Source organism: Myotis yumanensis, unplaced genomic scaffold, assembly GCF_028538775.1.
Source record: "Myotis yumanensis isolate MYYU_CA2020_CCGP unplaced genomic scaffold, mMyoYum1.0.hap1 SCAF_5, whole genome shotgun sequence".
In the NCBI taxonomy this organism is placed as follows: Eukaryota; Metazoa; Chordata; class Mammalia; order Chiroptera; family Vespertilionidae; genus Myotis; species Myotis yumanensis.
In genome coordinates, this window is record NW_027223756.1 from 31,070,948 (window position 1) to 31,093,432 (window position 22,485).

Sequence of the window (22,485 nt, forward strand, 5' to 3'; positions counted from 1 at the left end):
CAAAGGAACTGCTTCTCTGTTAGCAGTGCTGCCCAAGGACTGACTGTGTGAAGCAGGGACAGGGTTGATCATACTCATCCTTAATTTCTAAGAGTTTCTTAAAGATTTTAAAATGGACTAATGCCTTTGGACTTCAAAACAACCATGAGACCTAGGTCAGGTGTATGGTCCCATTTTATCGACGATGAAGCCAAAGCCTGGAAAGACGTGACTGTAAGAGGTGGAGCTAGGACTTGAGCTCAGGTCTTCTGACTCTTAGCCAAAGCTCTTCACTACATCCTCCTTTAATACATTAACAACAAAGCAAAACAAACAAATAAAAATCCCCAAACCAACAAACCAACAAACCACCCAACGAACCAGTGTGAAAGGTAGAAGCTGATTCTCAGGGAGGTGTATATTCTGGGAGCAGAGGGGGTTCTTTCTGGGAAGCAGCTGGGAAGAGGGCTGACTTGAGTGCCAAGTCTTCTGGGGAGTTCCTGTTTCCCAGGAGAGGGAGTTGGTCAGAGCATCCTTGTCCTGTTTTTTGTTGTTGTTGTTGTTATTGTTGTTTTTTTATATTTTGTTATTTCTTGAGTGTTGCTAACAGAAAGAGGACTCTAGTTCCCCAACTCTGGGGGCTTAGCCCTGTCTCCTCAGACTGAGGGGTGGGGGAGGAAGATTCCCTCCTTGCTCCCTCTCTTCCTGCTCATGCCCTGCAAATCTCTTGGGTTCTGGGAGCCAGCAGCTGCTGCTTATTAACTCCCCTGTTGCCCCTACCCACTGAAAACTGCTTCCTGGGAGGCTTTCTGTAGGGTTTTCAGTGGAAGGGTCCAGATGGGCAAAGCAGCAGCCTGAGTCAGAAAGAGGGACCTGGATTCAAATCCTGCAGTGTCTGAGGGCGAGAGATGGGAAGGTGTGGGGGCTGACTGCTTTCTGCCTTGACTTATCTTTGAGAATTTTTGGTTTGTTCACTATGCCACCTGGACTATGCATCACTGCACTTCCATTTTTTTTCTTTTCATAATCCAGCCCATCTAGTTTCAGCTTTATGAGTTGTAAGGAAGAATTTTTCACAACCCAGAATTTTACTCTCACCTCCTGTTCTCTTTCCTCTTCTCTCTTCCAAATGTTAGGATTTGGGTCAACCAAAGATAATGGTGGAGAGGTTGGGTACGGCTCTGGGCCACAGAGGTGTTGGTGCTGGTTCACCTGACACTCCTGCTGAGCTGAGCCTTGATGCCCTGCACTTTGCTGTGGTGTGCTGAGGGCCTTTTCTCTTTGCTATTTCTTGGGTGTTGTTGACAAATGAAGGACTCTACTTAAAGACTTGGACCAGAAAGGCATGTGGGAGAATCTTGTACCTTTCCAAGCCTCCAGGCCAAGAATGGATTCCTATCACCCAAAGAAGATTGTTCATTTGCTTTTGTTTTAAAATCTTTAGGAATGGGCACTTTAAAAGTAATACTCTGTAGTCTTAAAAATTCCCATAGTTAGGGAGGTCTTTTGCATGTCTCACCTAAAATCTAAGCTTTACACTAAAGGCCTTTTCCTGTTGACATATAGAGAAGCAAGACCAGCTTCTTCCTTTATGACAGTTGCTTCCCTTCATAAAGGATCTGACTTTTCAACCTCAGGATGGACAAGCTTTAACTGTGGGCTCAGTGATATCATTAGGCTGGTGGGGAGCAAGTGGGGAACCCTTTTGTCCAGTGAAAGATGGAAAAGGTTGTTTATAACCTGATCTTTGAGAGTACAATATTAAGATGTAGGGAATCCGAAGAAAGGCTATATGGGAGTTCTTTGGGTCTGAATTATTTCCAACATAAAATTTAGAAGATTTTTGCAAGAAATGATTTAAATATTTGGTTTTTAAGAGGCCAATGAATGTGAGAAAGGGTCTTAACATGGTCTGATGTTCCTTTTCATTATGCAGCTACAGCAGTCTTGATATTTCAGCATCTCTCAAGGGTAGAGGGTCTCTGAATCTGACTTGAGGGGCTGGCCAGACCAAGTGTGGGTAGGCCTGAGTGGGAACTGGGAGATGTAGCCCTCCAGAGGCTATCAGGCCAGAAAGAGACCACCAAAGAAGGAAATAGGGAAGCCTGGAGGTTAAGGGGCATAGATGCTCCTTAAGGTGATGGTGCAGGGTGGTGAGAGAACTGAAAAAGGAGCAAAGACTGAGCCAAATGACAAAGGATCCTGCCACCTCCAGGACCTGCTGCACCAGAAACTGTCAACCCTTAGGCTGGTTCACCTTGTCATAGATTGCAAAACCACTTTCATAGTTCCTTTCCCACCAGAGCATGGGAGGGAGGTAAGACAAGTGGTCTTATCCCCATTTCACAGATGAGGATAGTGAGGCCCAGGGAGGTGATGCCATTGGCTCAAGAAAATAGTTTGTAAATGGCAAGGCCAGGATTTGAGTCTAGCTTCCTTCTTTCTGAAATACATGCTCTTTCACTGACATTTCACCGTCTCTGTAATAGGATGGTGGCCCAGCAAGTGTCAGGGTAGGAGTTGCATTTGGCATTTCCTTTGTGTGGACCTTAGGCCTGACTTGTTCTAGCTGTCCCCAAATTTCCCTCCATTTTAATGGCCTCCACCGACTGGCTGTCCTGGATTTTGGATTGTTCTCAATGGCAGTGGGACCAACTGTGTTGCCACCACCCTGGAATGGATTCTTAGTTGGGCCTCCCTGTGAACCAGAGGCTCACTATAATAGACTTGACTTTGGGCAGCAAAGGATGACTCCTCCAGCTAGCCTTCTAATGTTGACTTTGTACCAGAACCCCCGAGACTTCCAGCCACACAGCAGTTCTGACCCACTTTTGTTTGGCTGAGCTGCAGGGGGCACTGTCTGCAACTCTGCCAGCATGAGCCTTGAGGGGAAATGAGCTCAGTTAAGTAGGCAGGTCCCATTGAGGCTTTTCGCAACACCAGGATTAATCTCATGGAGCATGGAAAAAATATAGCCTCATATCTCTCTGCCCCATTTTCATCTCTGTCGGTGTTCTGGACAGAGGATCACACAGGGGGACGCTTTTGCTGCTGAGTTAAAAGGCTAGTTTCCCTCCAGCCAGGATGTGCTGTGTTTCTCTCTGCCTCTCTGTCTCACCCTCTGCTTCCACCCTCCCCTTAGAGCCCCTAGGACTCCACTCTGAATCCTACATATTGTTATGGCCTTGGTTCATGGATGGGCAGGAGCATTTTATAACTTTGTTTTTTGAACTTCTGCTATCTTTCTTCTTCTTCTCTTCTTTTTCTTCTTCTTCTTTTTTTTTTTTATTTTGGAACAGAGCAGCACTTTCCAGAGGTGATGCTGGGGGAAGAATTTCTTAGCCTAAGTCTGGACCAGGTGTGCAGCTTGATATCCAGTGACAAGCTGACTGTTTCTTCAGAAGAGAAGGTATGATGTGGCCCCTTGGTGAAATAGGAGTTTCATGTGTGAGGTAGTCATGGGAGGGACTTATGGTTTAGTGAGACCTTTTCTGAGAGTTTATTTTTTGTCTCTTTTTAAAAAAAGGCCTTCTGATCATTGACCACTAACGTCACTTTCTGGACTCTTTGAAGAAGAAAGTGGTGGTGGTGATGGTGGTGACAAAGCTGCCTTCATTAGCCAAACATTTTCAGTTTGCCAAGCACTTTGCTAAGTGCTTTATGTTCTTCTTTCCACTCATCCTTCATCACAGCCCTGTGAAGCAGGCTTTGCTGTTGTCCCCACATTACAGATGAGGAAGAGTGAGACTCTGGAATTAATTAGCTTATCCAAGGTCACTGCAGAGCTAGCATCTACCTGTCACCTGGTCTTAATCACTGTTCCACATGGCCTCTTGGGAGTATCATTGAGCATTTATACCAGAGCAGACCTTTTGGGAATATCTATTCCAATAGGGGTTTGGAATTCTCTCTGATGATGAAACTGAAGCCCAGATAAGGGATAGGAACTGCTGAAGGTCACACAGTTAGTCAGTGGCCATGCAATGACTAGAACCCAGGGCTCTTGACACCCCATCCCCTAATTCATTGACCACATACTTCCTTTGTGCTGGAAGCTTGACTTCTGCCCACTGCTCTAGCTCACCTGTGACTGCTCATCTTTCCTACTTCCAGGCCTTGCCCCTCACTGACCCTCTGATTAAAGTATTCTCCCCATCCATCTTCACCTGGTTAAATTTCAAACCAGTTCAGATTCTGCTATTACCAGGAAGAATTTCTTTATTCCAGGAGATGTAATCTTTTGCACTGAAAGGAACATAAGCTTTGGTGTTGGCCAGCTGGGTTCAAATCTCATCTCTAGTATTTACAAATTACTTGTGTTACCTTTGGGTAAAATATGTTGTTTCTATATCTGTTTTCTCATTTATAAAGTGAAGATACTAATAAAATGTATTCCATAGGGTGGGTGTAGAAATGGGATAAGGTTTGTAAAATGCCAGGTATCATATCTGGTACCTAGTAGGTGTCCCATCAGTGTTAGCTGAGTTGATTACTGATCTTGTATCTGGAATTAAGTCCTTTCTATTCTATGTTCCAAGATAACATTCACCTTGTTCTGCTTTTCATTGTACTTAGTTCTGATCTAGTCTTTCCTCCTTCCCTCAACTGTGAGTTTTTTGATGGTAGGGGTCACATTTTATTCATCTCTGTATCCTCAGAGATATGCAATACATGTTTCTCGAATTGTCCTAGTCCACTCTTAGTGTCCAAACTTGAGGTCCTTTCCCGAGGGAATATTTCAGGAAAAGCCCCCGAAATGGATTTTACATTGGAGATTAGAATGAGTCCAAAAGCATATGTCCAGAGAATGGGGTGAAGTCCACAAGCTCCTGCCTGTCATCTTGCAGAAGTTTGATCAAGAAGAAAAGGAGTTCAGGACTTCAGAGAAGATGGCTGGCACAGCAATCTAGACTCTTCCTTAGGTTCAAGGAGCCCTCTGCTTCCATTAACTGGTGTGAAATAGCACCTTTGGAGAAAAAGAATGCCTCCTGCTAGGCCAAAGGCTCCTTCTTGCCCAGGCCTCAGCTACAGAGTTGACTCCCTCTCTTCTTGCCTGTTTAATGTCTTCTCTGGATTGTGCTACCAAATTGTCATAATTCAAAGGAATGAACTACTTAATTGATTTGCTATGTGAATGTTGGGGCAGTTGGTCAGTTTGTGGCCTGCTTGAGCATGTTCTCAAGCGTAGTTTGAAAAAAATGGAAGCAGTCATAAAACAGCAGGATTTGGATCAACTTGGGGGTTGTTTGGGCTGAGAGGGGTGACCCTGCTACTTTGAATTCAAGCTGGCTCCTCCTGCCCTGGGATCATAGTAAATTTTTTTCAGGTGAGGACTTATCTGCTTGCTGTGCCAGGGCAGGGGTGGAGCAGGGTTGCTAGCAGGGAAAGGCAACTGGTTCCGTGCTCAGCTTGATGCTCACTGGTTTTGACCTTGAGAAGTCACTGGTCTCTTTGAACCTTAGTCTCCTTACATGTAAAATGGGACTGTAAGAGTACCTCCCTTATAAAGTTGTCATGAGGATTAGATATAATGGGTATAAAATAGCAAATACAGTGTTTGGCAGGTGCTCAAAAAGTGGCATTTGTCATTGTGATTACCATAATTTTGAGGCACCATTGAGAATGGTAAAATAAGCCATGAAGTTAATTGCATATTTCCAGAAACAAAGAAGAATGACATCTAATCTACACACTTAAAAATTGTCAGTAGCAGCTCTTACTGATTCATATGCTTACATATGAGTTTCTCATTCTGTAGAATCAGAGTTTGGAGAGTAGGAATTGTTCATATTAATGATGTTGTGTATCATTACTGGGTTCTCTGAAGTTTTGTGTAACTCGAGAGTTATGTGCTGCTTTTCAGAAAGTAGGTTACTCTGATCTTTATTCCATTGATACCTTTAAGGCTGGCAGTATAATTTTGAGGCTTATGAAAGTATAATGGGATTTGGCTTGCATTTTCTCTTTGGTAAACCCATAGTTTTATTTCTCCTGAATTGAGCACATGTTGCTGGAAGTTAAAAGACTGGAAGCCTTTAACAATTAGATGTTCGTCATTTGGATGCTAGCCTTTTAGGCTTTGAAAATTCTGTCATCTGTTCCAGGAGATTTGATGATTTCTACTCCCTTTCATTATATTACATACAATAGGCAATCTCTGGCATGCACAGTAGCTTTTTCTTCCAATATTGCATTATAGGGAACCTATTGGAATGCATTTGAAGTAATATCAGGGATCTTAATTTAAGCTAAAATTCAACTGCATTTAATGTTAACGTTTGTGCAAAACCCAGCTGAGTCATTAATCAAATAACCAGTATTCAGCGAAATCCACACTCGAACAGCAATATTAGCTGTACCATGACTTTCCTTTTTGTCTACAGCAGACAGATTTCTTTCAACATATATTATAAAATACAGCCAGATTTCAGATATTAAAATGTGAAGAAACTGTATATCTTAAAATAGAGGAAATGTGGTATTTTAGTGTTATTGATGATAATCGCTGGGCCCAGGCAGTTTGGGATTTTGGAAGTATAGGTTCTACAGTCACAGTGGCTGGATTGGAGTCCTGGCTCCACTGCTTTGACAAGCTGAGTGACCTTGGGCAAACTTTTTATCTCCCACCAGAATGTATGCACCAAATATAGTCATGGATTTGGTCTGTCTTAAGGTCACTGCTAGAGTGGTATTAGGTTCATAGTATACACACACAAAAATATGTGTTTGCCCTGACTGGGAATCAAGCAGTGGCCTCCTGGTTCATGGGTCAATGCTCAACCACTGAGCGACACCGGCCTGGCTCAGCAATACTCTTTCCTTTTCTCCTTTCGGGAGAGAAATTCAATAAGCACTGAAGAGTAGAATACCACAACATTATGATCGAAAAGCTACCTTCACTGCTCACTGTTCTCCAGGTACATTTCACACATCATTAAAAAAATGTGGTGTTTGTATTGAAGTAAGTACATATACATGAGCACATAAAAAGTGCACAGCTCAACTTTTACAAAACTACATAACTAGCACCCAGATCAAGAAACAGAACCTCAGAACTTCCAGTCACTGCCCACCCCAAGAAGCATAACTACTATTTTGACTTCTCATAGGTTAGTTTTGCAGTTTTTAACTTTATACAAATGGAACACTGGTGTATATTATTAGTATATGTTTTTGTGCTGACTTCTTTTGCCCAGCATACTGTTTCACACATCATTTCTAATTCTTACAAGAACTCACAAGGCAGAGGAGGAAACTAAGGCATGTTAATAATAGATAACTTCATGGATTAAAGCTGATTGTGTCTGCTTCCCAGGTACCAGCTCTTTATTAATGCACACCAACCCCGATGGGGAGGCAGAGGTGAGTGACACTTAGTCATTACTATTTAAGAGTCTGGTGGTCAGACAGACCCAAGACATATATCCATAATATGTGGCTAAGAGAAGTACTTGCCTGTAATCAGGGTTCTAGGAAAGCACCTGGAGTATGTTATTCCAGATGATTGTGTGGGGAAGGACTTATAAAAAAGTCCTAAACTTTGTTTGTTTTGAGCTAAACCTTGGAGAATGAGAGTAGGATTTTGGAAAGCTATTCAGGTTGAAGGATTGTAGGAAGTTTGGAAGAACATTGTACTTTTGGGTAAAGTAACCTGTGTGATGAGAATCAAGGGTCTTAGAGGGAGGCTGTTGGAAGATGAAGCTGAGAATGAAGTAGGGGTCTGTGGAGAGGGTTAGGAGTGAGGACTTTATTCTCTAGGTAAATGTTTACTGAACTGTGTGCTGCAAAACTACACTGCTGTGAGATGTTTACAGGTGTTGAGGCTAAAAAAAGTTCTCAGTTAGATACATCAGACAGTGGCTAAACAAAGGAACCAGGTTAAGAAACTGCAGGACTTGTCAGAACTTTTATATGTTAACAAACTTTGTAATCTCTAGAGAGGATTTGGGAGTGTGTATGTATGTATATGAAGTGTTCCCCAGACTCTTTTGGTCTAAGGACCTCTTTACTGCAGAATGTCTCCTGTCCCTAGTATCCCAGGAGCACGTTATGAAGAACAGTCTTGAGGTCGCCTTTCTTTGGTTGTCCAAACACTCCACAATGTACTGCATCTGTTGATTTTCCTTTTGACAGTTTGTTTCATTAACTGATTCATAATTTTTTATTGCGAGGCCACTTTCAGTTATAACCACGGGAGTCTGGGTTGCTATGGGCTGTGGAAGTGCACCTATAGGGCGTGTTTACTGGTTTAGAAATAGGGGGTATTTTTGGTACTATTTTTCATCTTGAGTATCCCCTTTTCCACCAGATAATGTTAGTTCAAATCCCACATCTGTATGTGGCTTGAGCCTGGGATTCTGATCTCTTGAAGATGAAATTTCTTACCTCCAAGGCCACAGGAGATGGCCCTTCCCATAGCAGATGGATGGAAATTCAGTTCCAGTGGTACAGCTGGGGCAACTCGCAATCTGACGGCACACCAGTTCCAGACATCAAAGCCATATCTGCATTGTACGGGCCTGTGAGCCATTTTGGTCTCAGCTTCCACTCAGCTCCCAGACTTGAATTCCTTTTTATTTAAAACACTTGGGCATTTCTCTTTTGCTTTTGAGTGTGGCTCAAATCTTCATTTTTTTGGTAAGAAGTCCAGTTTCATGTGTTTGGAGCTTTGGGGAAGATTCCTTCCAAATCAGCTCACTCTGTCAGATTGACTGGAAGGCATTCTCCATCCCTGTGTCATGCTCCAGCCATTATTGGATTAGTGGCCCTGAAGTAATCTCTCAGCTTGTGGGCATTTCTGTCAAACCATGCGCTTCAGGGTCATGTGCTGGATATAGGCAGCAGTGGAAACCTGAAGGGCAATCTCCAGGCAAGGCAATGCTGCTGTTTTTGTTTTGTCATCATTTTTGTTGTTTCTGTGAAGTCAGATATTTGGCAGCGCGCTATTGTAGGAAGAGAACCGTGCACATTCCTGCTTTGGTTAACTTACTCATTCTCTCAGTAAATATTTATTGAGTGCTTTCTATGTGGCAGATAGTGTGTTAGTCAGAGGAGAGACATTGGTACACAGATAAACACGAGGTCCCTGTCTTTGTGGAACTCATAATCTCATGAGGGAGACAGATTTCATCAACTATGTACACAAATAAATAATAGCTACAAACTGGGAATTGCACTATGGAGGAAGCGTACAGGGTGCTGTGAAAATGTGGACTGAAAGCCAGTGGTTCTAATTGCTGCCCTGTCACCCATTTGCTGGGTAACACTGGGCAGACCACTTTCTCACTCTCCACCTCACTTTGCCCCTTTGTGAGTGCCTCTGGCTGCTTCACTGGGTCCTTGTGAGCCTGAAATGAAGCAACTATAAGAAAGAGCTCTTCAGTGCCCTATAAAACCTCAAGATGCTGATGCTGTCAGAACCAAGAGTGCAACTAGCTAGGTTTTCTAGAATCCGGGAGCCTTCAGATCAGGAAATCTAGCCAATGGTGGGCTGGTAAATATTTAGCAACTGCCTCTGCAGAAAAATTCTAAAAGCACTGATTTGTTTGCGGATTCATTTGCTAATTTCCATGTTGTAAATATTTCCACCAAGACTGGTTCCAAACGACGAGTGTGATGCCACTAAATGCTGGGCTGGAAAGACACAGACAGGACGAGCTCCAGCCGCAGCACATCCTTGCTGCCAGCTGTCCCTGTGTTGTGTGTGATGGGGTGGGAGTGTAGTTAACATAATTCTTGTTAAGCTTTAGTTTAAGAAACAACAACAGAGAACCAAGATGGCGGCAGAGGTAAACACCGGAAATTGCTGCCTCGCACAATCACTTCAAAAATACAACTAAAAGACAAAATGGACATCACCCAGAACCACAGGAAGGCTGGCTTAGTGGAAATTCTACAACTAGAAGGAAAGAGAAAAGCACACTGAGACTCAGAGGAGGTGTGGAAGTAAAGTGCAGAGGTACGGAAGTGCACGTGGAAAGGGCTGGCAACTGAGGACACAGTTGTCTTTTTCAATCTGGAGGGAGGCACAAGCTCCCGACTGCTCTGAACTCCAGTTCCGGGCGAGTCTCTGGAGACATACAGGGAGAAACTGGACTGTCTGGCATCGGTTGGAACTCGAGGGCAGCTTTCTCTCAGAGGTGCTTGCAGCGATTACCAAGGGACACTGAGACCCAGGGCCTCTTAGGGCTGGGCTGAGGATCAGCCATAGCTGTTTGCTCCACCCTGTTGATTCCCTGAGACCCCGCCCCACCCAAGCTGTGAGCAGAGGCTTTTGCATATGAATGGCCTGGCCCTTTGCAATCTAAAATTACCTAACAAACTGCAGCTGGGTCAAAGAGACCCAGAACATCCAAAAGAAGGCCCAAGGCCTCACAGCAGCTTGCATTGCTTCACAGCTGGGCCTCATCTGGGCACATTCAAACCCCAAACAAAGAAGAGGAATCTTCAGATCTCTCCATAGCTCTTGCTGGGTAGCCTCAGGCAGAGGCTAAATTAGCACTTCCTTAGAGATCCAAGAGCCAGTGTACCCAGTGGTCAGAGTGGGACCATCCAGATTACAACTCCTCAGATCCATAAGGGAGACATTCAGGGGGCAGACTCAGTGAGCACCAAAGCCCCACTGAAGCAAGTCTTGCCCCAGAGGGGTGTCTCCAGCACAGAATTTCTCCCACTGTAGACACAGCTGATTCTCACAGCCAATTGGCCTAGAGGTAAATTCCTCCCAGTGATACTTACAACAATCAAGGCTTAACTACAATAAGACTGTGCACAAAGCCCACAAAGGGGTGCACCAAAAGTGTCCACCTCAGGTAATTGGGAAGACTGAGCCACTGGGCCCTATAGGACACCTAGCACAGAAAGCCACTCTATCAACACAGGGAAGCATAAAAAATGCAGAGACAAAGAAACAGGTCACAAATGACAGAAATGGAGGAAAGCAAACTACTGGATATAGAGTTTAAAACCACGGTTATAAGGTTTTTCAAGAATTTCTAGAAACTGCCGATAAATTTAGTGAGACCCTCAATAAATCTAGTGAGACCCTCGAGGTTATGAAAAAGGACCAACTAGAAATTAAGCATACACTGACTGAAATAAAGAATATTATACAGAGTTCCAACAGCAGACTAGAGGATCACAAGAATCAAGTCAAAGATTTGAAATATGAAGAAGTGAAAAACACCCAACCAGAAAAACAAAAGGAAAAAAGAGTACAAAAATATGAAGATAGTGCAAGGAGCCTCTGGGACAACTTCAAGCGTACCAACATCCGAATTATAGGGGTGCCAGAAGAAGAGAGAGAGCAAGAGATTGAAAATCTATTTGAAGAAATAATGACAGAAAACTTCCCCTACCTGGTGAAAGAAATAGACTTACAAGTCCAGGAAGCGCAGAGAACCCCAAACAAAAGGAATCCAAAGAGGACCACACCAAGACACATCATAATTAAAATGCCAAGAGCAAAAGACAAAGAGAGAATCTTAAAAGCAGCAAGAGAAAAACAGTCAGTTACCTACAAGGGAATACTCATATGACTGTCAGCTGATTTCTCAACAGAACCTATGCAGGCCAGAAGGGAGTGGCAAGAAATATTCAAAGTGATGAATAGCAAGAACCTACAACCAAGATTACTTTACCCAGCAAAGCTATCATTCAGAATTGAAGGTCAGATAAAGAGCTTCACAGATAAAAAAAAAGGCTAAAGGAGTTTATCATCACCAAACCAGTATTATATGAAATGCTGAAAGGTATCCTTTAAGAAGAGGAAGAAGAAGAAAAAGGTAAAGATACAAATTATGAACAACAAATACATATCTGTCAACAAGAGAATCTAAAAATCAAGTGAATAAATAAGCGAATGAACAGAATAAACTTGTGAATATAATAGAATCAGGGGCATAGAAAGGGAGTGGACTGACTATTCTCGGTGGGGAAAGGGGTGTGGGGGTGTGGGAAGAGACTGGACAAAAATCGTACACCTATGGATGAGGACAGTGGGCAGGGGGGTAAGGACAGAGGGTGGGGTGGGAACCGAGTGGAGGGAAGCTATGGGGGGAAAAAAGAGGAACAACAGTAATAATCTGAACAATAAAGATTTAATAAAAATTAAAAAAAAGAAACAACAACAGAAATCTGACAGAACCATTCTTGTGTCTAGAAGTGCTGTCTTCTTGATTGAAAATCATGTCAGTGGGTGTGGCAGATGCTACTGGCTCAATGCCTAGGAAAGAAAGATTACCTAGAGGGGGTGTCCCGGGAGGGCGTAGAGGGTGTGATTAGTTAGGATTATGGGTTTAAGAATGTAGTTTCCCAACTCAACAAACAGCCTGCCTAGGTTTTTCAATGAATTGTGCCTTTGAGATGCAATACTGCATAATGTTAGAATTTGGATTTTGGAGCTAAAGGTGAATTCATATCCCAGATTCACTGCTTCCTGGCAGTGTGACCTTGGACGAGTTGCCAACCTCTGTGAGGCTATTTTTTCATCAATAAAAAGTGAACGATGATACCTACATCACTGGGTTTTGGTGGATTAAATGTGATCACGCATGGAAAATGCCTAGCACTGTGCCTGTTAATGATCAAGTTAGTCCTTCTCAAATCTTGAGTAACAAATTAGGTGCATGTGTGGAACCAAGTTTTTTCTCTGATGTTGTCAAAATTAGCTTCTTTTCCCCTGTTTTGTGTTTTGCCAAGTCACTCCCCTGCCTGTTTTAACTTGAGTTGCCTTTCTTGATCCTCAGAACCATTTTGAAAGCAGGGGTAAGTGCCCCAGGCTCCCTGCAGTACTTGTGGGGTGCAGGTCCTGTCCGGTGTGCCTGGAGGAGGGGTTGTAGGAAGATCAGTCTGTCTGGTGCTCTCTGGCCAAGCTGGTGCTTACTCAGAGGTGTAGTGAGCAGGGGATGATAAAATCCGATTTTCTCCATCTCCTCCCACAATGCAGTCTTGTAACACTTAATTGGTTTTGAATACGAAGCAGGGAGGAAATGATGCTATTCTTTGTTTAAAAGTGAAACCCTAAGCTTGCCTTGTGGCAGCTGATTATTTCATCATGGGACCATGGAAAGTATTTTCATCTGAGCACACATCACCCTGTTCCATGACTGAAGCCACAGATTTTTATATAAAGAGCCAGAGAGTAAATATTTTAGTCTTTGTGGGCCATAGAGTCTCAATTTAGCTCTGCTGTGGTAGTGCGAAAGCAGCCACAGACAGAACACAAACGAATGCGTGTGGCTGTGCTCCAGCAAAATCTTATTTACGCAAACAGGTGGCAGGCTGGCAGGCTCAATGGGCCTGTTGGCTTTTGTCTGCCAACCACTGTTGCAGACGTTAGAGAGGCAGCAAGAACAATGGCGAGAGCATGCGCAGTGGAGCCGGGTACGTGCGGACCCCAGCCCTGCTAATTTCGGCTTTGCACTCGGGTGAGTCCCTTAATAAGGGGCAGGAGTATCGGCTCATTGGGCTTTCATGAGAATCCAGGGAGACGGAATCTCTGAAGAATGGGGCGCAGGGCTGGCACTTGGTGAATATCAGCTGCTATTACTTGTTCCCCCTTGACTTGGCTAGTCCCCTGATTTGGGGTGTGTGTGTATGTGGGGGGGGGGGACTGTTGGGAATGATTTTAGGCACATTGAAGGCTAATGCTACTTGGAAGTTTATTTGCTTGTTTATTTTTCTAGCATGAGGTCTAAATGAAAAAAAAAAATATGTGGCCTTCTCTAGCTGCTGAGAAGGTCATTGGTGTTGCCCAGTGCTGTAGCTTTCACAGCTGAGTAGGTAAACAGTGCAGCTAAGTGGAACCAGTTGGACAAGTCAAGCCAAAAATAAAGATAAGGTTAAATATCGACTTCATTAGACTCAGCTTGCTTTTCAGCTTTTATAACAAAGACTAAGCTGGTTGATGGGGAAGGGCGTGACCAGTAAATGCCACCTACGCAAGGACTTGCAGTTCATTCTTTAGCAAAGCTTTCCCAAACAGCCACCTGCTCTGTGCCTGGCAGGGTGCTAGGCTCACTCTCATCCCGCAAGAGCATACAGTCTAGTAAAAGGGAGTAGAAGGATAATCCCAACACAGGCAGAGGGGGACTGTGGCTGCTCACTACCTAACCCAGCAACGCCAGATTTCTCCAGCTTTCTCTGGTCTGTGTCCTGGCTCTGCCCTCTCCACCAAGGTTCCCGCCCCCACCTCCCAGTCCTGCCCTTTGCTCCGGCCTGGGCAGGTTCCACGGCCTCTTTACATTCTGAACTCATTTGTCCATTCATTCATTAACAAAGTATTTGTGTGTGTATTATGTGCCAGCAAATAAGACAAGGTCCCTGTTCTCACAGATCTTAAGGGCTAGTTAAAGAAATACAATTTTTCATAAAATAATGCTATGGGAGTGAGCAATATTGCTCTATGACGGTTAATAATTTTTTAAAAAAGAACCAGACAAGGAGGATTTCAATGGGCATATCTGTGTATGTTTGTGCATATATGGGTTATTTTATACATATCTGGGAGCAAAATGTACATACATACTGCTCCTTCTGTTCCATTCTCTTCCCTGTCCATTCTGATTCCTTCATCAGTTCAAGTAATTATGACTTAAGTAATTATGTGGGAAATATCAACATATCAGTATACATAAAAAATACAGTTAGGTTAAGAAAAACTAGAGTTCCCTCCTGCTCCCCCCGACCAACCCAGGGAAATATAGTTTTCATTTCAACTTCATGTCACATTGTAAATTTTGTTGCAGTATTTTTCCCTTTCCCTTAGGATTTCTTTTCTTCTTCCATCCACTTTAAAAAAAGCATTTAAAATCTCTTGTAAAGTTTGAAAGAATGAACATTCATATGCTCTTTACCTGGATTCACCAGTTGTTAACATTGTTTCATTTGCTTTCTTTTTCTCTCTCTACATATTTAATTTTTTATTTTGCTGAACCATTTGACAATAAATTGCCGACATCATGACACTTCACCCCTAAATATTTTAGCATGCACCTCCTAGAATATGCTAAATAGAAGCTTTCTTTTCTAGCCATAAAACCATTACCATACTAAAGAAACTTAACACTGATACAATAATAATATCTAATATGTAGTAAGTATTTGAATTTCCTAATAGTCTCAAAAAAGTCCTTTATGACTGTTTCTTTTAAATCCATTCAAGGATCATGCACTGCATTTAGTTCTCCTGTCTCTAAACCCCTTAGCCTAGAACTCTTTTTCTCCCCCCTTTCATAATATTAACAGTTTTGAAGAATCCAGGCCAGATGTCTTGTAGAATGTTCCAAATACAGAGTTGTCCAATTGTTTCATTGCTATAAGATTCAGGTTAAACATTTTAGGGAGAATACAACTTACGGGATACTGTGTCCTTCCCATTAAATCACAATCAGGAATAGAATTTGTTTGTCCTACTATTGGTATGGTAACTTTGATCTCTTGTTAAAGGTGGTATTGGTCAGATCTTCTCATCTGAGGCTCTCCTCCTCCACCCCATGTAACTGATAAATAATCTTCAAGGTGCTACTTTGAGAACTGTGAATATGTCTTGTTCCCCAACAACTCTTCACCCAATGATTTCAGCATCCATGGATGATCTTTGCTGAATCAAATATGACATTGGTGGTTGCAAGATGATATTTTTCTAATTCTATCATTCCGTCTACTTTTATTAGCTGGCATTTTTCGGTGAAGAAGAGCCCTTCCCACATTTTTTTGTTTTAGCATTCTTATGGACTCATGAATTCTTTCTTTATTCATTATCATCCATTACTATCATTTGAACTAAGAATATTTTAAATTGAGGCATGATTTACACATAGTGAAATGTGTAGCTATTAAGTGTACAATTGATTAGTTTTCACAAATGCACATGCTCATGTAACTGCCACCCTGTCAAGTTTAGAACATATCTATCACTACAAAAAGTTTCCTTTGGCCTCTTCCCAGTCATCACCTTCACCCCCTTCTTGCCCAAGTAGCACTGATCTGATTTCTTCATTATTCTCTTTTATGTTTAAATTGCCCCAAATGTTGGCAATGAAAACCACATCTAGTAGGTGTTGTCTGTGTCCATCTATCATGTCCCCCTTAACCTTCAGGCACTTTCAACACGGTGTTTTGTTTTATTCTTTCTAACAGCTGAAAATACCCCATGGCATGGTTACTAGTTTAATCATTTCTCCACTAGTAAACTTTGGGTTATTCCCTTCTTTATCCTGTTAAGAAAATGTGCAGCAAACATCTTGGGACACATTCTTGCACCACTTTTGTGTTTTTGTAGGCTAGAGCTTTCTTTTTTGGGGGCAAAGAGTATGAACATTTAAATTTTTTGTTGATATTGCCAAATTCTTCCCTTCCCTTAAAAAGCCATGTTAATTAAGTTTCCACAAACAGTTCTGGTTTTCCCCACAGCCTTACCAACATTGATTTTTATCTGTCTGTGTGTTTATGGTGGTGCAGAGTTTGGATTTGGACTTCTCCTTGAGTAAGGCAAACACCCAAACCATAGAGTCTCCTTTTTTGGTTCCAAGAGCAGTTTGATTTGTGTAGAAATGAAATCTCTCTTCAAAGGAGAGGTTAAACCAAAGGAGAAGTGTTTGCTATTCAGTGTCAGAAATTCGCTGTCATTCAATGTCACATTCACCATTACCACCACCTTTTGGCAGAGGGTCTTCTTATTGTTTTTATTCTGTTTTAACGGACAGGAGAGATTAATGAGGGGAGGGTGTGTGTGAATGGGATGATGGATGACATTGCCTCCAGGGCTTCCAGTCCTCTTGAGCAGTCTTTATAAAACTTGGTTCAGAGTGACTGCTCTGTATGCCTACTCTTAAATAATGATTGGAACTGATTTTTATTTTGCAGTGAATTTGATGATTCTACATTTGAGATAACAGGCTTATCGTAATTTATGTGTGTGTGAGAGATCACTCCCTTACATCAGCTAGTAAACAAAGACTTTATATTTTTGTTTTATGTTGAACTTTAAGTTAAATACATTTGTGGATGACTTTTAACTTTTTTTTCTTTTTTCAGGTTGAGGAAGTTGTTTGAAAGCTATTGTCTCTTTGGTAAAGTTATCTATGTTGACTTTCTTTATAGGTATTTGAAGCTGTGATTTCGTGGATCAATTATGAGAAAGAAACTCGTTTAGAGCACATGGCAAAGCTGATGGAACATGTCCGTCTCCCTCTTCTACCTAGGGATTACCTAGTCCAGGTGAGTCCTGTGTGAAGAACAAGCCTCTAGGGTTAGTATGGGTTACGCTGGTTGTCTGGAGTGGTTGAGGAGTTTTCTGGGTCTTCTGTACAGATTGAGGGCATCAACCCATTGAGTTAAGTGTGAGGTGTGGTAGCATAAGAGCATTGGTTTGAAAATAAGACATTTAGGTTTCAGTCCCTGCTCTACTATTTGTTAGCTAGGAGTATTTATTTAACCTCTTAAAGTCTTGATTTCTTCTTCCATAGAAGGGAAATTATAACAGAGCCCAACAGGGTTGTTGGGGGACCAAAGGAGTTGTAAATATGTAAGTTAGGAGTTTAGCATGGATCAGGGTCAAACAAATGTTCAATAAGTTAGTTCAATATTGTAGAGGACCAATCAGAAGGGTCATTTCCATAATGTTGCTTTGTTCCCTTTTGCCTTAGCTTTAGGCCACTTGGGGCCATATTTGGGATTGATAAACCAACTCTCACAGATGCCTGGAATGCATATTGCATCTACCTCCTCTGAAAACAGGGTGCCATATGATTTCTCATTTAATCCTTATAATAACCCCTGAGCAGAGATTATAACCCCCTTTGTTACAAATTTTGACCTTGAGGCTTAAGAGGTTGGATTTATCTGGAGTCACCAGCTGGTGGGAGACAGGGTAGGATTCAAATCCAAGCCTGTCTGGCTCTACCTCACACACCTTGCACTAAGCAGGCCACCACCTTTAATGCTCTCTATTCTGTTTATCTATTACATGACTTATTTTGTACAGCAAATGACATTACATACTCTTACAAGTAGGAGAGTTTAGAACTTAAATATATGAATGAAACGAAACTCCACGGCAGTAAGCCAGCCCTCAGCTATCCCTGACAAGTCTCTGGAAGGAATGGAAAGAGTGAAGGAAAGATAAGAGGATGCTCAGCAGCCCAGGAACCTAGCTCTGTCACTTCTCAGCAGTTTCACACCGGATAAATACTCAACCTTTCTCAACCTCAGTCATTGTTCTCCTCTGGTAAAAATGGCACCTGCCTGCACAGGATTATTTGGGGATAGAATGAGACCATCCGTGTGAAGCCTGCGGCCATTCTCAGTGAATCCAGCTGAAATATGTCCTCACAAACACTTGTAAAGTCCTCAGCTCATGACACTGTAGTCCATAGGCCTCATGTCAGGGAAATGCCATCTGAACTCTTAACCTCAGCCCTCTTCTCAGGTACTGAGCCCTGCATTTTGCACTTTGAATGGTACCACTGCCACCTGGTGGCAGCATATCCTTCCTGAGGAAAGGTCCCCTAAGCAGAGGGACTGAACCTGCCAGAGCTCCCAGTGTCAATCAAACCTCCCACTGTCCTGTGGGAAACTTATCAAAGGTAGAAGTGGACGTTTGGCCTCCAGCACAGTCTTGCTTCCACAGGGAGGAAGGACAGCCTGTGGCCCTGAGTTCCAGAGGAAGCTCAAGGGGCCTTAGAGACCCCTAGTCACATCCTCCAGCAGGTGTCCACAACCTAAACTTAACAAAGACATTAGGACATAGTTCCCGGGTTAGTATGGCAGAGTAGGGTTCAGATCTGGAGAAGAAAGGGTCAGAGGCAATGGGCATGAGAACTGTTGTGTAAGACCTCCTTTTAAAAGGGCTCTTTTCAGAACACCTCTGGAGGAAGAGGACATTTCAGGAACACTCATTTGACCTTGAAACTTCAAACTGGTGTTTCCCACTGGGGATGGCTGATGGTTAAGGAGGAGGAGGAGAAAGGGAAAGCCCTGGGAAGACCTGCACCCCCACAGCCTGACTTCTCGGGGAGGTGTTTCCTTATTTGTTTGTTTTTAATAGGTAACATTTATTAGGCTTTCATTAAACCTCTAAAAATATTGTCCTAAGTATGTAACATGCTATATCTCTAAAATAAGCTTTTATTGTGATAAAATATATGACATAAAATTCATCATTTTAACCATTTTAAGTAGATAATTTAGTGGTATAAATTTCGTTCACCATGCCGTACAACCATCACCATATCCATTTCTACAACTTTTTCATCATCCAAAATTGAAAGTCTGTACCCATGAAGCACGAATCCTCTAGGGGAGTTTTTCATGCAAGCTGAAAGAGTTCTTTGGGAGAAATGCTATTTATGCATTTCTCTTTCCTCCCAAGGTTTTTTTAGAGCTCCTCTCGCAACCTTTTACTTTTTTTAACTGACCCTAAAAGTTTATGATCTGTCTCAACCTGGTTCAGTCCCTCAGTGGGAGGGTGAAAAAACCTTCCCAGAAGACAGAGTGTTTTTGAAAGTATTCTTGGGATTCATCTGTGGGGAAGGAAGTTCCCAGAGGTGACAGAGGCCCTGTCTTACCAATCCTTCTTTCCCTGCCAGATCCAATGCTGCCCAGCAGTTGATGGCGCTGGCCACATTTCCACTCCTCGTTACAGGTGGGGACCTAGGAGAGGCTCAGTCAGGCCTTGGGCATGATCAGCTTGAGGTGGAGATAACTGAGGTGGGGAGGCCCTTCTCATTCTCCAACTGGACTTGAGCACCTCAGGGTTAGAACCCTTATGTTGTTCATCCTGGGGTCTAGTGCTAGGCTGCCCAACTAGAATCATTCTCAGTCAGTTAGCTGTTGAATGGAATTGACCTTTCCCAACAGATTCCAAGCAAAGGAAACATGAAGTGGCCTCTGGAGACCACACTGCCCCTTTTAGACATGCCACATAGCAGTCTGATCTGGACCTAACGGTAGAGATTTGAGAGAGCACCAGACTGATTTCATCCTTGGCTTTCCTCAGGAAACATTTAGGCTAATTTTTGCTGAGTACCTGCTTAGGCCCGTAACTCTGGAATAAGAGGCGAGGAAGCTATTGGGGTCCAAGGTGAGATCAGTAGGTGGGACTTTTGTGCAGGACATTTTTTTCTACTCTTATATCTCTGCTCCATTAGAGGGTGCCTCACTGGCCAGTTTTATCCTGAGGATTTCACTTAAGAATATGGATATGAATTCTTCTTCTTGATAGTCATGTTGTTTTATTTCATGCTTCCAAAGATTGGCTGGTGGATCCCACCCTCTTCCTCTACCTCACTTTCCTCCTCTCAAATGTTTGACCATTTGCCATAAACATTGTGATACATTCAAATCAGGTAGAATGTGGGAAAAGGCTTTTAGGACAACTAATTGTCTTTGTTTTACATAATCTCATTTTAAGCTTCAAAACAAACAAATGAAGACACAATTAGGTTGTGGGTCATTTTAATATGCCAATTTTACAGATGAGAAAACTGAGGATAAGAAGAATTAAGTGGTAGAGCTGGAATTTTTATCCTTGTTGGTTTGATGCCTGAGTTTAATCACTTATTCCACAGTACTCTTAAAATGCAGGAGGTGACCACCAAGTTGTAACTCTGTAGACCTTTCTCTTGAGGTCTGAGATGAGGTGCTGTGAGAATGAATGAGTGTGGGAGTACGGAATGACTCAGCCTGGGGTGACAGCATGGCAGATTTGGCCAGGCTCTGCTCCTGGATCACCTGTGGTTTATTACCTCTAGACAGTTGAAGAAGAAGCTTTGATAAAGAATAATAATACCTGTAAGGACTTCCTCATTGAAGCCATGAAATATCATCTGCTCCCTCTGGATCAGAGACTCTTGATTAAGAACCCCAGGACCAAGCCCAGGACTCCAGTCAGTTTACCCAAGGTAAGCCCCAGCCCAGTCACTGCCAAGAGTTGGGACTGCGTCCAGGGAAAGTGGCCTTCTGTTCCTGCCTCCAAGTCTTTCCTCATCCATGGCTGCCCTGCACCTTGGTTGCATTAGGATCAAAGAGATGGAGTCTGCTGGTTCCTCTTGAATCTGCTGGTACCTCTCTCTTCTGGGCTCTTCCTTTCTTAAGAGTTTCAAGGTAATCTCCAATGTCACCAGGGCAGATTGAGAATACCTCAAAGCCCTTCCCTCTCCCCTTCTCTTGTTTCACACCATGGTTTGGGCTGCATTGCTTTTGAAAGCAGAAGAATGGCTGTATGGATTTTGACTTAGTGATGGCCACAACAATCCTCTTTCTAGGCCCTTCCTTGAGTCAGAACAATTCTAGTCTGGTTCCTACAGAGTCATAAAGGACAGTTAGGGTTGCCAGAGGGGAGAAGGGACTTAAGAAGTCTGATAGGTAATGAAGCAGGGAATAGAAATGAGACCTTGTGTGGGTAGGAGGGGGCAGCCAGGGGAAGGAAAGGGTGAGCATAGGAGGGGACCCCATGATCAAGAGTCTGTGCAAGGTACTGAATGCTTTGCCTCCCTGCAAGTCTTCTCCTTTCTCTGGTCCTCAGGTTCCTCATTTGCCAAATGAAAGATGCTGCACTAGATGGTCTCTAACATCCCTTCAGGCTTGGCATCGAGTAGCCTTCCTAGGATCCTAACGTACGGCTGAGTGTGGGAAGGTTCCAGCCAGCCCAGGAGGTCCCTTAGAGCTTAGGAGATGTGTGCTGTGGGGGAAGAAGAGGGGAAGGAGAATGGTGTGGGCTACTCCCCAGAGGGAGAGCAGGAGCTGGGTCCTTTGTCTTGAGGCTTTTCTCTCTCTCCTGTAGGCAGGAATATTAGGGGAGGTCTCAGGGGAGGGCTTCAGCAGAATATTCACCAGTTTTTTAGGTGTGCTCCCTTATGGCCATGGTCTCCACTGATTGGTCAGAGTCAGGACAGGGGTCTTTAGTCATTGCAGCTGGTCCTGGTGTCGCCCACCAGGTTTTGCAGCTTTTCTGGGTCTGGAACTGAACTACAACTGAGGCCTAGATGTTATCTCTAGGGAGGTGACCTGTATCTGCTGTAAAGTGCTCTGCCAGCTTGTTCAGCTCTGTCTCAGCTTCCCTATTCCACTTGTCTGGCCCACTGGCCTGTCGCAAACCAGCTAATATGGTGGAACCAGTGTTTGACTTGAGTCTTTCTCACCCTCCAAACCTGTTCTCTGAACCCATGACAACCTGCACCTTGGTTCACCATTGTAAACCTGAGATTATGTATGTACCTGTCTACCTCCTGCTGTCTACTGCTGGTTACAAGGGGCAGCCACAGGGCAAGGGCCTTGGTCTGAGTGGCCGCTTGCCTGACTGCATATTGACCATCTTTTGTTTTATTTTGTTGAAATATCTCACTCAGGCTTCTACATATTTTTCAAAAGGAAAATAACTTAGTTTTCTTTAATGATAGGAATATGTGCTCATTTTAGATTATTAAAAGGATACTGCAATTTTGAAATAAAATTTTAAAATCTCCTGAAATCCCTCCACTCAGAGGCAATCACTGTGATCATTTT

General features: G+C 43.1%; 1 protein-coding gene across 3 annotated transcripts in view; it reads left to right on the forward strand.

Moving 5' to 3' along the window:
- The window catches only part of KLHL3 (kelch like family member 3), a 101,644-nt gene that overhangs the window by 46,271 nt on the left and 32,888 nt on the right, over positions 1–22,485 (forward strand). For all 3 annotated transcript variants that reach the window (XM_070414943.1, XM_070414944.1, XM_070414945.1), the window contains 3 exons: positions 3,279–3,388; positions 17,083–17,199; positions 20,733–20,882. In XM_070414943.1, the coding sequence (XP_070271044.1) occupies positions 3,279–3,388; positions 17,083–17,199; positions 20,733–20,882 (377 nt within the window). The remainder of the gene's footprint in view (positions 1–3,278; positions 3,389–17,082; positions 17,200–20,732; positions 20,883–22,485) is intronic.